The 17622-nt window shown below is 40.1% G+C and overlaps 1 protein-coding gene and 1 long non-coding RNA gene across 3 annotated transcripts in view; one reads left to right on the top strand and one right to left on the bottom strand.

Moving 5' to 3' along the window:
- Window positions 1-6573, bottom strand: part of LOC139185228 (uncharacterized) — a 451826-nt gene extending 445253 nt beyond the window's left edge. Inside the window, exon 1 of one of the 2 annotated variants that reach the window (XR_011568794.1) lies at window positions 6310-6573. This is a non-coding gene — a long non-coding RNA (uncharacterized lncRNA). The remainder of the gene's footprint in view (window positions 1-6309) is intronic. The other variant, XR_011568793.1, reaches the window with a different exon arrangement.
- The window catches only part of DPH6 (diphthamine biosynthesis 6), a 198399-nt gene continuing 187309 nt past the window's right edge, over window positions 6533-17622 (top strand). The window contains exons 1-3 of the mRNA XM_070797236.1: window positions 6533-6670; window positions 11439-11533; window positions 16504-16697. Coding sequence (XP_070653337.1) covers window positions 6648-6670; window positions 11439-11533; window positions 16504-16697 — 312 coding nt within the window. The 5' untranslated portion in view covers window positions 6533-6647. The remainder of the gene's footprint in view (window positions 6671-11438; window positions 11534-16503; window positions 16698-17622) is intronic.

Below are 17622 nucleotides of genomic sequence, written 5' to 3'. Positions count from 1 at the left end.
TAGAGTCAGACATGACTAAGTGACTAAGCACAGCACAGCACATTGTGGAGTAAAGAAAAAAGATATCTAAAAGAGACAAAATGACTCTCAGGCATATAATATTTAACCATGACCTAATGCAATATATTAATTCATGTAATACAATCTGTGTCATTCAGAAAAAGGATTGCTCAGTTTGGAAGCACAGAAAAAGGAAATTCAGGAAGTGAATGATTGGCAATGTCCTTCCAGACATATTTGGGAAATACATTAGCCAAAATTTTAAGCTGGCCACTTCAGTGGCAGGTATAATACAGTGGTTAAGAACACAGACTTTAGAGCTCGACTCCCTGGGTTTGAATCTTGGTTTTGTCACTTATTAGCTCTAGAACTTAAGGCAGTGCTATGGACTGAATGTTTGCATCACCCCAAAATTCATACGTTGAAGCTGTAATCCCTTATATTATGGTGCTTGGGGGTGGGGCCTTTTGGAGCTGACATTGAACTCTCGTGAATGGAAATGTCTCTCTCCACCATGTGAGGTTACAGACCAGGAACAGATCTCTCATAAGAACCTGACCATGTTGGCACTCTGATCTCAGACTTCCCAGCCTCCAGAACTGAAAGAAATAGCTGTTATTTAAGTCAACTACTACTATAGTATTTTGTTAAAGCTGCTCAAATTGACTATAACAGCCAGGTAATTTAACTTCTTTGTGCTCAGTTTTCTCATCTGCAAATGGGAAAAACAATTTATCCTACATCATATGTTTGATGCTATGTTTAAATATCTCTATACCTAAAACACTTAGAAGAGTACCCGGTCCATAGAAGTTATCATTATTAATATAAATGCATCAGATACTCATGTAGGATGCCCTTCAATTTACCTTCCAAATAATCACTCAATTACTTTTTTCCTAAACCTTCACCAAGGAACCTTCTGATGAGTCCCTGTATGAAGTGACTTCACAGAGATGCATTGACTTGAGATGTAAATCTGCACATACTCTCTGAGGAGTAACTACCTACAGAGTTTTTGATTTGAGCATCTGACTCTTTATCAATCAGTACATCATTTAGATGTGCTGCCAAGGAAGCAGAATTCAGTGACAGCTTGCAACTTCTGATTACCAGCAACAGTGTTTGGCTATGAGAGTTTCCCCTAAGTAAACTGGCAAGGAACTGAGATTTTTTTTAAGCCAATTTTCCATTCACCTATTTTGTTGGCTCTGCAAACTAATCCATAATCATGTATAATAGTTTGAGATTGTAGGAAGTGAGTTCACAATGGCTTTGAATGTTAAATCTTGGGCAAGTCATTTCAATATAGGATAAAAAGTATCAATTTAGACTATACTGATATAAAATCTATTAATTTGTTGACATTGACTGGGTTGCTCCTACCTTTACACTATCCATGTAGAACATTATGCATATAGGGTTCTGGCTAAGCCAACTTTTCTTGAAGTTTTGGCAAATTGTTGTTGTTTTAGTCACTATGTCTTACTCTTTTGAAACCCCATGGACCGTAGCCCACCAGCTCCCTGGATTTTCCAGGGAAGAATACTGGAGTGGGTGGCCATTTCCTTCTCCAGGGGATCTTCCCTATCCAGGGATCGAACCCATATCTCCTGCATTGGCAGGTGGATGATTTACCACTGAGCCACCTGGGAAGCCCTTTGGCAATCTGCTTATTGACAAATGGATTGTTGTTGCAATGAGAATGTCTTTCCCCTCCCAAGTCAGAGAAAGCATTTTTTACATTGGGCTTTTATCTCCTGCTTTTGGAAATAAAAAGGAGGTCAGATTGCTCTTCTTGCATCTGCTATTTCTCAAGTGCCCTTAATTTAAAATAATCAATATGTCAAAATGGCATATTTTTGATTGACATGCTCTAAACTCCTTTATCTTTGTAAGGTCCACCTATTCCTCTTATTTCTACCCATCATCCAAGTCTTTTTCTTTTTCTAGAATTTATCCTATGGATTCAACTCGTGGGACTCTTGCCATATGCATTACATAATTTGTTGCTTTAAAATATGCCCTCTTGTATTGTGAATATTTGTTTTATGCATTTGTCATATCTCTCCAACTACATTGCTAGCTCCTTAAATATTTGGCTCATTTAATAAGCGTCCACAATCACACAACTTTAAAACTGCATTTCAGATGCTGAAATTGGTATGCAGACTACCACTGCTCTAGTCACCCATACTAAGAGCAGTAGAGTTAATGAGAACATTATGGTGGTGGTGGGTTAGTCACTAAGTTGTGGCCAACCCTTTGTGACCCCATGGACTGACTGTAGCCTCCCAGGCTCCTCTGTCCATGGGATTTTCCAGGCAAAAATACTGGAGTTGCCATTTTCTTCCCTGGGGGATCATCCTGACCCAGGGATTGAATCAGTCTTCTGCTTGGCAGGTGAATTCTTTCCCACTGGCCACCTGGGAAGCTGAGAACATTACAGTATAATAAAATTGAATGCTTACTATACACTAGGTACAAGTTCCATATATACTTATTTATTTAATTCATAACAATTGGCATCATCCTTCATGGTTCTCTTCCTCTCACATTCCATATTTAGCTCATGTGACTCTGTTACCTCTACCTTCAAAACAGAGCCAGAACCTTCCCACTTCTCATCCAAGTCAGTACCATCCTGATTCCAGGCCCCATCATTTCTCTCCAGGCTTACTGCAAAATCCTAATAGCTGTATTCTCAATATAGCCCAGTGTCATCCTTTTAATGTTTTAAGTCATACCTCTGTTCAAATGCTGCAAAGACCACTCACTTCTTTAGTGTGAAAGACAAAGTCCTCAGTGGTCTACAAGAGCTTATGTCACTGGCAAAGCACACGAGATTCCATGAAAAAATAAGATGAAATCTAGGTGTCCAGGTCCAATTTCTTTTGTGTTTAGTTTCACTTACTATAGGGGATCCGTGTAGAGGTTTTGCCCCTAAAACATGGATTAGAGTTCTAGTGCAGAACTGCTACATCTGACATCCCAGCACTTAAGTGCTAAACAATACAATACCCTGAACAACACAATCGTGCCCCTTCCTGTTGACAAAAACCCCATAAAGCAGCCCTGCCCATGGCCTGCTGAGGAGAGTTTGTTCTTCTAGAACTCACACTTTTCCATTCTTTGACCGAAGGGTAAGGCAACCCACTCCAGTATTCTTGCCTGGGAAATCCCATGGACAGAGAAGCCTGGCAGGCTACAGTACCAGGGGTCACAAAGCGTAGGACATGACTGAGCGACTAAACAACAAAGCTCTGCTCTGCTTCTGAACAGAACCAGGCAGGAGGACCCTTGCTAGAGCCTAACTTGAAAGTGTTGCAGGAAGGGGGACCCCTTTCAGGGCCCGAAACTGGGCTCTTGTCTAACACTCGGAAATGAACTGTTCAAGGAGACACATGTGCTGACAAAGCAAGAGATTTTATTGGGGAAGGGGGCCCGGGCAGAGAGCAGTTAGGGTAAGGGAACCCAGGAGAACTGATTGTTCTGCAGTCTCGGGTTTTATCGTGACGGGGTTAGTTTCTGGGTTGTCTGTAGTCAATCATCTGACTCAGAGTCCTTCCTGGTGGTGCACACCTTGTTCAACCAAGATGGATGCCAGCAAGAAGGATTCTGGGGTGGTCGGACATGTGGTGTCTCCTTTTGACCTTTCCCGAACTCTTCCGGTTGGTGGTGGCTTATTAGTTCTGTGATACTTATCAGGATCTCCTGCTGTAAAACAACTCATGCAAATGGTTACTATGGTACCTGGCCAGAGTGGGTGGTTTCAGTCAGTGTGCTTCCACTAACAAAAGTATTGATAATAGGAGTCAGGCTGGGACCTGGTACCCTTTGCTGCAGTGCTTACACCTGAACAAACATCTCTCCAGGAACAAAATACAAAGAAACTTTAAAGGACTAAAAATAAGTGCTTGCATGAGAAGTATACAAGATACAAAAAGACCAAAAAAATTCTAACTACCACTTCTGAAGAACTGGGAGCAAACACAAGGTGTTGGGAGGAAAAGAAAGAGGGTACTGCACATGCCTCCTGCACTTAACATCGCCAGTGTGCATGCACACTGGTGGCCAAGTCATTTGCCATTTCCTACTCCAGGCAATCTTACTGACTCAGAGATCAAACTCACATCACTTGTGTCTCCTGAAGTGGCAGGTGGATTCTTTACCACTGTGCCACATGGGAAGCCCCAACACTACTAAAGGAGTGGTGTATGCATGCTAAATCACTTCAGTTGTGTGATGTGAGACTCTGCAATCCTATGGACTGTAGCTCACCCGCCTCCTCTGTCCATGGGATTCTCCAGGCAAGAATACTACAGTGGGTTGCCAATTCCTCCTCCAGGGTATCTTCTGGACCTAGGGATCAAACCTGTCTCTCTTTATTCTTCTGCATTGGCAGGCAAGTCCTTTACCACTAGTGCCGCCTAGGAAGCCCCCTAAAGGAGTGGGCAAACCACCCCTCCAATATGACTTCTGGACACACTGCTACCCTCACCTTATATAAGGAACCAACTCACTCCCTGCCTCCAGGAGTGAATAAGGCAAACTGTTACTTGTTTTCACTGTCCTCTGTTTGCCTGAATTTCTTGTCTGACCTCTTATCAATTTCTATTGATTAGGCAAGCCAAGAACACCGGCTGGTGTCAATAATACGATACTTCTTCCTTCATCACTAGAAACTCCTTTCCCACTTTTCTGGGCTGCTTCAGCAACACTGGCTAGCCTTGTTTTTCCACAGACACATAATGCATCTAAAGTCTTGGCTCTAGTTTTTTCTTCTGCGTGTGTGTGTGTGTGTGTGTCCATCAGTCGTGTGTGACTGTTCGCAACTCCATGGACTGTAGCCAGCCAGGCTTCTCTATCCATGGAATCCTCCAGGCAAGAATACTGGAGTGGTTACCATTGCCTTCTCCAGGGGATCTTCCCCACCCAAGGATTAAACCTGAGTCTCCTGCATTGCAGCAGAGTCCCTGTGCCACCAGCGAAGTTCTTCTTCTGCCTAGAGTGTAACAAGTTACTTACACAGTTGACTTTTCTTCAAGTTGGCAACTTGTCTATCACCTTCTTCCTGATTCCTGTCAAGCTCTATTCTTTTTCACACAGCACTCCTTTTTTTTAATATACTATGTAACTTTTTAGCTGCACATTGCCTGCTCTCCCCACCTCCACATACACTCCACAGGAGTAAAGTGGGACTTAAGCGATTTTTGTTTTATTCATGGATGCATCCCAAGTATTAGGGGAAACTGACCAAAACTATCCACGCTGGCCAGGCACCACAGTAACTTAGTTGCTTCCTGGTAAGGAACAAGGAACTAACAAGATGGAAGAATTCCAGAAAGTTCAAAAGGAGACACCATATGTCCTACCGACTTCCCAGAATCCTCTTCGCTGGAATCCATATTGGCTGAACAATGTGCATGCCACCAGGAAGGATCCTGAGTCAAGAGTGATTGGCCAAAATCTAGGAAACTAACCCCATCAACATAAGGCCTGAGATTGCAACCACGGTGGCAGAGCAGTCCTCCTGGGCTCCCTTACCCTTCTACTCTGCGCTCGGGCACCCCTTCCCAATAAAGTCTCTTGCTTTGTCCATACCTGTGTCTCCTCAGACAGTTCATTTACAGCATTAGACAAGAGTTCATTCTCAGCTCTGGACAGGGGCCCCCTTCCTGAAACACAAGAGCCTGAAGCAGAGCCAGATACCCGAAAGGCATTCAATGAATACCTGGTGAAAAAGTTTAGAAGCTAGAATTTCCTTCTGCAAGGCTGTTGGTCTTTGGTTGTTGTTGCTGCTGCTAAGTCACTTCAGTCGTGTCCGACTCTGTGCGACCCCATAGACGGCAGCCCACCAGGCTCCCCCGTCCCTGGGATTCTCCCGCAAGAACACTGGAGTGGGTTGCCATTTCCTTCTCCAATGCATGAAACTGAAAAGTGAAAGTGAAGTTGCTCAGTCGTGTCCGACTCTTGGCAACCCCATGGACTGCAGCCTACCAGGCTCCTCCATCCATGGGATTTTCTAGGCAAAAGTACTGGAGTGGGGTGCCATCTGGTCTTTGGTAATTAAGCCTTAATCGGCTTCCTAGCTTCTTTATTACAGAGTGACCAAACCACAGGGAGCCTAGCGGTCCTGGGAATAGCTCCAGAAGGAAGTTTGAGGTACTGAGGAGATCAAACCTAAAAAACTGAAGGGTTCGGTTCTTTTAGATGGGTGGCTGAGTTAGTAAAGACCAACGTACTCTCCCTTTATATGTCCACAGGTGTTTCGATTGGTAGCGTAAGTGACTTTGAACATTCTCCTACCCAAACAAATCCAGTGCCTCCGAGCCCAGCTCTGCGATGCGGGCCTTGACCTTCCCAGGCAGCTTCAGTGCCCTCACTTAGGTGGTTAGGCCGCGCCTAAACAGCGCTCTTTCCGGGGACGCGACATCCGTGAGTCACGGACTAGGCGCCAAGTGACGCGTGCTTCGCGCCCAGGTATCTCTCTGGCCGCCGCACGGGCGGCAGCGCCGGTTGCCTGACAGGCGGCGGAGCGAACAGGCGCTTGAGGCCCCGGACACGTCACGGCGGGGGCGGGGGCGACGGCGGCGACTTCCCGGCTCCCACCCGCGCTCGCCGCACGCACGCGCACTGCGCCCAGCATGAGGGTCGCAGCTCTGATCAGGTAACCCGGCGTCCACGCTGCCTTCCTCTTCCCTGTCAGCCTCTAGTCCTTTCCGACTGACCGGGCGGGAGCTGCCGCCGCCGCCGCCAATCGGGCGGTGTCCGTGCAGGAGCCGCAGGTCGCGGGCTCGGCGGCTTCTCCTGGCCGCAGGAAGAGGCGGAGCCTTCGGGCTACAGCCTGCCGGGTCCTAGGTCCCGGGCTGGCACTCTTCCTGTCTGTCGGTCGCCGCCTCCCTGGTCGTCTGGGCTCCAGACCTTGGTTCAGATTGGATTTACATTTTAAACTGCTGATGCCTGGGACTCACGGCCAGAGCGTTTAGTTCGTCTGACCCGGACCTGGGTCGGATTCTCAAAAGCTGTAATGGGCTGTGGAGTTTGAGAGGCTGTACTTGACGCCACTTAGTGTCTCCTACCCTTTTCTCTTCGTTTTTTTCTCAGGATCCTATCTTTCTGCGGGTCCTCCGGCCCAGCCCGATTCCCTAGGTTGCAACCAGCCCCGCCCCCTCTCACAAAAGACCACCTTTCCCTCCTCTGCATCCCAGTAGTGACAGAACTGCTTCTGACAAGGATGTGCTTTACCTTGGTGTCAAGGATAGAGATGGAATTATCCTGTTTTATTGCTTTGGAGACTCATTGCGTTTATAAAAGTGACTTTATGGTAACATACTCCACATTCCAAAAAGAGTTTGAAATCTATAGTAACCCATCATGTTTAGGGGTCTATGACGACCAAAGGCTGGTCAGTTTAAATGGCTCCATACTCGTTCTGTGAATTGAAATAAAAGGGAACAAAATAACAACATGCAAAAGGAAATTTAAACTGAACATTTGTTTTAATTGGATCGATGTAGAGTGAGTTGCATGCAACCATGCAACCTGGAAGATTTCATGAAAATCTTTGTTCAGTACCTTAGGAAGTTAATACTGGCTGAAAACAGTGTGACCCATTAAGAACTCTGGATATAACATCTTTTACTTCAGTGCCATTGTTAAGATACTAAGACTATAGTGCCAAAATAATTATTTTTATACAGTGAATTTCTTCTGTAAACTGAATGATTAAGCTTTCACCATTATGAATGAAATTCAGTTGATATAGATCAGTAAGAATAAAAAGCAGTCCAGGAAATGAGTAATTCACATCCACGTGCAGTTTATCAAAAGTTTAACCATTCAAGTAAGACACTTAACTACAGTCTCAGAAATGTTGGAGGGAAAGAGAGAAGAAAATTGGTATAATTTATTACACCAGTGTGTGTATTTTTATAATAAAAAAGCTTATTACTTTTTAAAAGAAGCAATGTTGGAAAATTGTTGCTAAAATGTAAGATCTATATAAGTGTTGGAAGATATGCTTTAAGTTGGAGTACAGAACATAATATGTACATACAAATATCAGTGCGTGCGTGGTTAGTCACTTCAGTCGTGTCCGACTCTCTGAGACCCAATGGACCATGGCCCACCAGGCTCCTCTGTCCATGGGATTCTCCAGGCAAGAATACTGGAGTGGGTTGCCATTTCCTTCTCCAGTGATAAAGTGTGAAGTGAGTGAAGTGAAGTCGCTCAGTCGTGTCTGACTCTTTGCCACCCCATGAACTGTAACCTACCAGGCTCCCCTGTCCATGGGATTCTCCAGGCAAGAGTACTGGAGTGGGTTGCCATTTCTTTCTCCAATATAAATGTGAATGCATACATAATACATATATACAGTTGTATGCACATACACTTGAATGTATTTGGATTTGAATTTAATACTGTGAATCTACTTGTAATAAGTATGTTTAGTGTGTGTATGTGGGTGCACTAAGAGATGAGATATGTATGTGCATTCTAGAGAATAAGAGAAACCAAGATTCTTACATATCTTTACACTGTGAAGAACATTATTTTCCTAATACACAAAAGTTTGAGTCATTTAATTTTACAGTTGAATGGCATCTTGAGGATTAGTTAGGCCATTCTCTAATTTTATAACAAAGCATATAAACCCAAGCACAATGAGTAACTTAGCTTAGTATTCCAGAATTGGGAACTAAAATTCTGATCTTCTATAGGATGTCTCCCCTAACATATGTTACGTATTTTGTAATGTTCTAAGAAGTGAGTATGGAAAAGGCAATGGCACTCTACTCCAGCACTCTTACCTGGAAAATCCCATGGACTCAGGAGCCTGGTGGGCCGCAGTCCATGGGGTCGCTAAGAGTCAGACATGACTGAGCAACTTACTTTCACTTTTCACTTTCATGCATTGGAGAAGGAAATGGCAACCCACTCCAGTATTCTTGCCTGGAGAATCCCAGGGATGGGGGAGCCTGGTGGGCTGCCGTCTATGGGGTCGCCCAGAGTCGGACACGACTGAAGCGACTTAGTAGTAGTAGTAAGAAGTGAGTAAGGGACTCAGCCTTTTCCAAACTTAATTTGACCTTAAAAAGCTTATGTTCTTAGAGCATTTGTTGGACACTGTTGTCCCACAGGGGGCTTCCCATGTAGCTCAGCTGGTAAAGAATGCCTGCAATGCAGGAGATCCCCATTGGATTCCTAGTTTGGAAACATCTGCTGGAGAAAGGATCATCTACCCACTCTGGTATTCTTGGGCTTCCCTAGTGGCTCAGATGGTAAAGAATCTGACCGCAATGCAGGAGATCTGGATTTGATTTCTGGGTCGGGAAGATCCCCTGAAGAAGGGATAGGCTACCCACTCCAGTATTCTTGGGCTTTCATGGTGGCTCAGCTGGTAAAGAATCCACCCGAAATGTGGGAGACCTGGGTTTGATCCTTGGGTTGGGAAGATCCCCTGGAGAAGTGAATGGCTACCCACAGGGCACAATTTGGGAAATACTGTTTTAAAATCATATTTTAGATCTTAGCATATTTTAAAATAAAAGGCCAAGTTCTGATTTTGGATATATACCCTTTAATCTTTAATACTCTAAATATTCTAAAGAATTAGATCGTTGCATCCTGCAGAAATCGAACAGTGAGGTTCAATAGGAGAAGTTATACTTATGGGATATACAAGATATACATATGGGAATATCAGAATCTAAGGGATGAGAGTGTGATGTGTAACTTCACTTTGCCCTTTGCAATTTCCCTCCCCTTGAGAAGTTCAGGAATAACTATTGTTACTGATCAGAATATGGTTGTTGTCGTTTAGTTGCTAAGACACATCTGACTCTTGCAACCCCATGGACTTAACCCACCAGGCCTCTATGTCCATGGGATTTCCCAGGCAAGAATAGTGGAATGGGTTGTCATTTCCTTCTCCAGTGGATCTTCCTGACCCAGAGATCAAACCAAGGCTCCTTCATTAGCAGGGGATTCTTTAACACTGCGCTACCTTGGAAGCCCTCAGAATGTGGTGAAAGTGAAAGTCACTCAGTCATGTCTGATTCTTTGCAACCCCATGGATTATACAGTCCATGGAATTCTCTAGGCCAGAATACTGGAGTGGGTAGCCGTTCCCTTCTGCAGGGAATCTTCCCAACCTAGGAATAGAACCAGGGTCTCCTGCATTGCAGGCCAATTCTTCACTAACTGAGCTATCAGGGAAGCTCTCAAAATGTGGTACAGGCTGACAAATGCTGGGAACTAAAAAGGCAAAAGGGCCAGCTTCTAGGATAATCAGTGTCTTAGTTTCTTTGCTTATGAATAAGTCTAAACATTGTATTTAAAACGACTGCCTGTAATGTGGGAGACCTGGGTTCAATCCCTGGGTTGGGACGATCCCCTGGAGAAGGAAATGGCAACTGACTCCAGTATACTTGCCTGGAAAATCCCATGGACAGAGGAGCTTGGTGGGCTACAGTCCACGGGGTTGCAAAGAGTTGGACACGACTGAGTGACTTAACTTTCTAACTTTCAGACATTGTCTGGGGGTACACTTGCAGATTTTAAGCAAAGATTAGAATGAACGGAAACAGGAATAAAACAAAGGAAGGGAGACAATGATTTTTAAAAAAGAAGAAACTTGCATAGAGAGGAACAGTAGAGTATTTTACCAAAATACTATAATGGTTGCAATTCAACCTTATTAAAGATGAACTAACACTAGTCTTATGATTTGCCTTAGGTAGATTTGCCTTAGGTAGATTTGGTACCAGAATTTAGAAGTCCCTGTCAATTTGTTTATTAAATTTATGACTCAGGCCTTATCCTGCCATCATATGTGGTGATGGTTGAAAGCTGAAGTACTTACAGTACTGATGTTTAACTTTATCAGTGTAATTCAGCATTTTGATTTCAGCCTCTACAGAATTTGAACCCACCAAGTATGTCAGACTTTGTCATTTGACTGGATCTCAGATTTTTAATTTGATCCTTTAATTGGTGCTGGTGACCATCATTAGTATTCTCAAAGTGGGAAAGAACAGGTACTTTTTGTACTTTTTCATAGAAAATTTCATCTGAGAAGTGTATATAATGTGTTTAACTGGAATGTAAAATTAAATCATTTTTTTTTTTGCAAAACACTTTATATATTAAAGCAAAACTGCTATCAAAAACCAAAGAGTTACCATTTTAGCATAATCTTTGTTATGATGGCATATAATTTCATAAGCCCTTGTGAGTAGCAACTTTAGATATTCAGATTCCTTTGATCAGTTGCATATGCTGTGGAAATTACACATTCTAATGCAAAATAAGTCCCTCATATTCTGAAGAGCTGAAAAAAATAATGTGTTCTATTTTGATGTGTAATGAGTCTATGTTTAATAACAGTCAGTAACCTGGTATTTATTTGTCTCCTTATCTATTTATTTTTTTAGTGGTGGGAAGGACAGCTGTTATAATATGATGCAGTGCGTTGCTGCTGGGCATCAGATTGTTGCTTTAGCAAATCTAAGACCTGCAGAAAACCAAGGTAAGTGTATGCATATATTGGAAAGTTCTCTAAATGACTGAAACTCCAGCCTCATAATTGCATTCTCTTGTATGTAATATGCAAACAATTAATGGGAACTCATATCTTTAGCGCTGTTTAGATGCTACATTCTGTGCTTAGTGTTTTCAATTATGTAATATTTAATCCTCCTAAGAACTCCTAGAAAGTTACTCCTAGGCAAAGATACTGAAGCTTCAAGTTTTTTTTGTCCAAGGTAAAATAGCTAGTACAAACTTGTAGAGCTGACACTTAAATCCTCTTACTTCAGAGTGCACTGTTGTTCCACTACGAAAATTTTCCAAGTGTTGTTGGCAATGCACAGGTAAATAACATACAATTCTTTGGAGCTTGGAAAGTAAGACATATATGAATAAATGATAATACATAACTTTCGTTATTAAAAGCATTCAGTTTAGTCATCTTAGATGTAAACTAAATGTGTGATACTTGAGAAATCCATTGAACAATACATTTCCACTTTTTATTCATCTATGGTAATAAGGACATCTACAAATAATCCACAGACCTTATTTTAGCTACTTTTTTCAGTTTTCCTCCAATGAAATTTCTCCATTTAGATGTTTTTGGTTTTTTTTTTCTCTGTGTCCATGTCGGTATCCAAGTTTCCTCTTTTAATATGGACACCAGACATATCTGGTGAAGGGCTCACTCTAATGACTTCATTTTAACTAATTACATCTTCAATGACTCTATTACCAAACAAGGTAACATTTTGAGGTATTAGATGTTAGGACTTTAGCCCAAGAATTTGGGAATGACACAGTTCAACCAACAAAATCTTTTTTTCTTTTTAATTGAGATATAATTGATATATAATACTGTATTCATTTTATTTGTATAACAGTGATTATATATATGTATATAATATATAATCATTTCACTATATAGTGAAATGATTACCACAATAAGTTTACTTTACATCCATCACCACACATAATTATATATATTTTTTCCCAGACTTTTAAATAAAAGAAAAATATTCATTGATTTGCTTTTCATACTCTTTTATTATACTCATGCAACCATAGATATTATCTGTTAAAATGTAACAGAGGGAGATTAAACTTGTCTAACTCTATTACTGCTTTTCTACTAAGATCTTTTTATCATCCCCTTTACTCAGCTTCTTTTAAGATTCCATGCTTTTGCTGTACTATTATTTTGGGATTAATTAAATGAGTATTATATACTAAAACACTAATAATTCCTGGCGTGAAGTAGGTCCCCAATAAATTTAGTTTAATCTGAGTGAGTGAGTAAAAGTGAGTGTTAGTTGCTTAGTTATGTCTGACTCTTTGCAATCCTTTGGATTGTAGCCCACCAGGCTCCTCTGTCCATGGAATTCTCCAGGCAAGAATACTGGAATGGGTAGCCATTACTTCTCCAGAGGATCTTCCTGATCCAGGGATTGAACCTGGGTTGTGAGCAGATTCTTTACCCTCTGAGCTACCAGGGAAGCCAGTTAAATCTGAATCTTGCACTAGATATTTTTCTTCCTTCCTTCCTTCGTTCCTTCTTCAGTGCTGCCAGCCTATTGAATCTTTATTTTTATATCATTTTAGAGTTATTTTCTATTTTTTTAATGCCCAAATAGATTGTTTGTAAACTTCTTGAGAGGAGAGGTCATATCTTCTATATTCCTTTAATTGTTCCTCAGCACTTGGGACAATTCTGTGCCCATGATAGGCATTCACTCAAGGTTTATTGATTGGTGGATGAATAATGAACTAACTAGAATTAACCCTGCAAAGCAAGCAGTTATCTGAGTTTTCTTTCCTTCTCTGATTAAGAGCCAAATAATGCTTGAAGTGAAGTGGGAATATAAAGATTAGAAGTATTTTATAGGAGGAAGTAGAACAGGTCCTGTGAAGGTCCTGTGGAGGGTCAGGTGTGAACATACACTTTAGGATTTTGTATGGGTTTCTGAGGTGGGGAGATTTGGGAGAATGGCATTGAAACATGTATAATATCATGTATGAAACGAGTCGCCAGTCCAGGTTCGATGCACGATACTGGATGCTTGGGGCTGGTCCACTGGGACGACCCAGAGGGAGGGTATGGGGAGGGAGGAGGGTTCAGGATGGGGAACACAGGTATACCTGTGGCGGATTCATTTCGATATTTGGCAAAACGAATACAATATTGTAAAGTTTAAAAATAAAGTAAAATTTAAAAAAATAGTAGCATTTTCAAAGTACTATGTTTAGAAAGTGACCTCCTATTTCGGACTTTAAATAATGAAGAGAAAATTCTTTAAGGGTGAGTGGGAACTATACTACAATTTCTGTATTATAAAAGAAGAAGCAGAATTTCCTTGCAGGTTGTATTCTGTTACTTCAGGAAAGAATTTTCTTATCCTTTGTGGCCGGTCAGGCAAGTAAGTTTTTTAGGCTTTCTATCTTTAGAGGTGTTGGTATTTAAAAAGAAGATTGTTTATATAATACATACATGATGTAATTTCACTCCGTGGAATTTTTATATTGTCTTCAACTTTTCTACATGAATAGTTATAGTTCCCTTGTACGGAATCACTGATGTACAGATTTTGACTTATAGTGTGTTTACATTGAAATACATTAGTTGAAAATATCCTGTCAAAAATTCATTTAATACACCCAACCTACTGGTCATGATAACTTAGCCTAGCCTACCTTAACTCTGCTTAGAACACTTACATTAGCCTACAGTAGGGCAAAATCATCTAACACAAAGCTTCTTTTATAATAAAATGTTGAATATCTTATGTAGTTTATTGAATTCTGTGGTGGGTGGAAGTGAAAAACAGAATGGTTCTTAAGTATATCAGTTGTTTGCTGTCTTGATCATGTGGTTGCTTGGGAGCTGTGGCTATCTACTGCTGCTGCCCGGTATCACAGAGAGAATGGACCATGTATCACTAGTCTGGGAAAAGATGACAATTCAAAATTTGAAGTACAATTTTTATTTAATGTGTATTGCTTTTGAACCACTATGAAGTTGAAAAATCCTGCTTTGAATCATCTTTATAATCTTCCTTGTGCTTAAGGTTCACTAGCAGGGTGGGTAAGATGACAGGCAAAGTATATCTTTAAATTATGCCTCTTAGTGGAAGACTCCTCTGTCCATGGGATTTTCCAGGCAAGAATACTGGAGGTTGCCATTCCCTTCTCCAGAGGATCATCCCAACCCAAGGATCAAACCCGGTTCTCCTGCATTGCAGGCAGATTCTTTACCAGCTGAGCCACTAGGGAAACCCTAGAATATTGTTAGTGAGAAAGAATTTAGTAGTAAATGGAATTGGAATATTACAAACTAAAAGCTTGAGGAAATCAGCTGCATTCTCATTGTAATGGAAGCAAATAGATGGCTATGGGTTGGTGGATGGAGAGAGTTTAGCTAATCTTGATTTAAAATCAACAGGATGTTGGTGATTATTGAATGATTCATTGACTGGCTTTTTTTCTGTCCCTAAACGTGTAAAAGGAATCTTAACGAGGAATGACTGGTAGAGATGACTCCAGTATAAAGTTGGTTAAACTGAATCATAGCACTGAGTTTTCAATGGGTAGTCTGGAAAAGAGTTTATCCCCATAATGGGGATAAATGTGAACTTGTCATAAAATTCACAAAGCTATCTCTTTAAATTTGTAGTAGGAACTTTTGTGGCATGTTAATTGAGGTGCTTCAGACAACAGTGGAGCCTTTTGGTTTTATTTGATCTCATACTATTATTGTTATCTAGCTTCCATTAATAAAAGTTACGTTGTGGTTGGGACTAAATGGAGCCTTAAAGGAAAATTGTCGTTTAGGTTTTTGAATTCAGTAAAATGTTGTAATTATTTTGCTAACATCAGGAAGTTTCTGGCTGAGAAACTCAAAGTTATTTAAATATATTAATTCGCTTGTATTAATTGTCTTTAAAGCTAGTACATTTAAAGATCTAGTTTAAATTTGAGATGAAGGTAATCTAAGAGTCTTTTAAGTTACTTTGGCTATATCGCTCCTTCCTACTGAAACCAGGACTAGACAGATTTACAATAATAATATGAATACTTGGAAACCAATCTGTTGTATGAGCCAAAATCTGATAGCATACTATGGCGATTTTGATTATTGAAGGCCCTTACAATATAATTTTTCATGCCTTTTGATAAAATTCTTTCACATTCAGTGGAAAGCCTAGATCTGCTCGGCATATATGCATATATACACATATACGCACAGATACACACATATATGTCAAACATTGTTTTGTAACTTTTTAAAAGCTTAAAAATGTTTTTTAACACCTTCCTTGTCATTATTATTGTACCATAGCATTTCTAGATATTGTGTTTACAACACAAATACCCTACAAAAATGTAAGTGTTATACAGATAAATTTGAGAGATAATTCATACACTCTTGCCTTGTTAGAGCATCTTAAAGCTGCTTAGCCTAGGAAGAATTGCAGTTAAAACACCTATTTAATATGGTTTATCCTCATTTTTTATATAAATTCATTTACCCACGGAATCCTTTATTTTTTCATGCTGTACCTAATAATATTTCATGGGATTTCTATTCTGCAGGACATACTTTAGAAAATACTCTTCTTCAAAATTATATTAATAGCTGCATAGTATTATGTGAATATACTATAATTTTAATCTATTGATATTATAAACAATGCTGTGATGACTATCTTTGCACATAATCTTTATGTATATTCATGGTTCTGTTTTCTAAAAAATAGAGTAAAGAAATCAAAAAGCCTATTCCAGTATATTTCTAAGTTCATTTGTATCACTAAAAAGGTTCATGTGATTCATCTGTTTTGAATATTTTTGTTCCTATTGATATTTTTGGAATCAAGTTGTGTTGACTGCTCTCTAGGCAGTGAAACTCAGGTGGACTTTTAAACCCACTGTCTTTCATTCTGTTTGATTATTTCTCTTTATTTGTTGCAGTGGGGTCAGATGAACTGGATAGCTACATGTATCAGACAGTGGGTCATCATGCCATTGATTTGTATGCAGAAGCGATGGCTCTTCCCCTCTACCGCCGTACCATAAGGGGAAAGAGCGTGGATACGGGACCAGTGTACACCAAATGTGAAGGTGATGAGGTTGAAGATCTCTATGAGCTTTTGAAACTTGTTAAGGTATGCAGAGCGACTAATTACATTTACTGAGTTTAGTATGTAATTTAGTAAATTATATTTACTGAATTATTTATTAAAAATATTTTATAACTCCAAGCAGCCCAACTATTCTTTGAAAAGCTATTTTGTCTTTTCAGTTAGAAAACTGTTACTATGCCTTTATATTAAATATTATTTAAAAATAGAATTTTTGGTATAGTCTGGCACCGATAATTGTCAAATGATATTTACCCAAGTTTTCCTTAGGATTTTGGAGCTGATGAACTTTCAATCATGTTTTTAGCAAATATTTTTTTGAATGCCTTGTTATGTATAGTTCTAGGCACCGGGGATAGGACAATGAACAGACAGAAAAAGTCTTGTTTTGTTGGAGCTTACTTTTCTGTAGGAGACAGGTCAGTAAGCAAACACATAAATTATATGTGTGGTGGTGAAGAGTTCTGTGTAGAAAGATGAAGCGGAGTCAAGGTGATGAAGAGTGATGGCAGTGAGTGGTCCAGAAAGACCTTTCTGCTTTGGTGAAATTTAAATAGACCTAAAGAGAGACTGAGCCTTACTTTAAGTTTGTGAAAGAGGTTTATAAATTAAATACTTAAGTTTCTGAATATAAGAGTTTGCAGCAATTGTGCATTCATTCTTAATTTCTCAGGATAGAAAATTGAGGAGAGAAAGTATGGGACTTATCTGTCTACTAGGTACTATACTTAGTAAATGTTAATTAATAGATATCCTTTTATATTAAGCAGTCATCTTTTTATTCTTATTATAGTCAACTATTTGAATACAGTTCAGTACTCTTAAATATGAATTTTATCCAGTCAACTACAGGCAATTCATATAAGGTGTAGCTAGTGAAATAGAGAATTTAAACCAAATATTTCCTTGATGTCTTAATATTTTTTTTACAAAGGAAAGAAAATTTCTG

The sequence above is a fragment of the Bos indicus genome, chromosome 10 (assembly GCF_029378745.1).
Source record: "Bos indicus isolate NIAB-ARS_2022 breed Sahiwal x Tharparkar chromosome 10, NIAB-ARS_B.indTharparkar_mat_pri_1.0, whole genome shotgun sequence".
In the NCBI taxonomy this organism is placed as follows: Eukaryota; Metazoa; Chordata; class Mammalia; order Artiodactyla; family Bovidae; genus Bos; species Bos indicus.
Note: the sequence above shows the minus strand (reverse complement) of the source record. Positions and strands in the feature narration are given on the sequence as shown.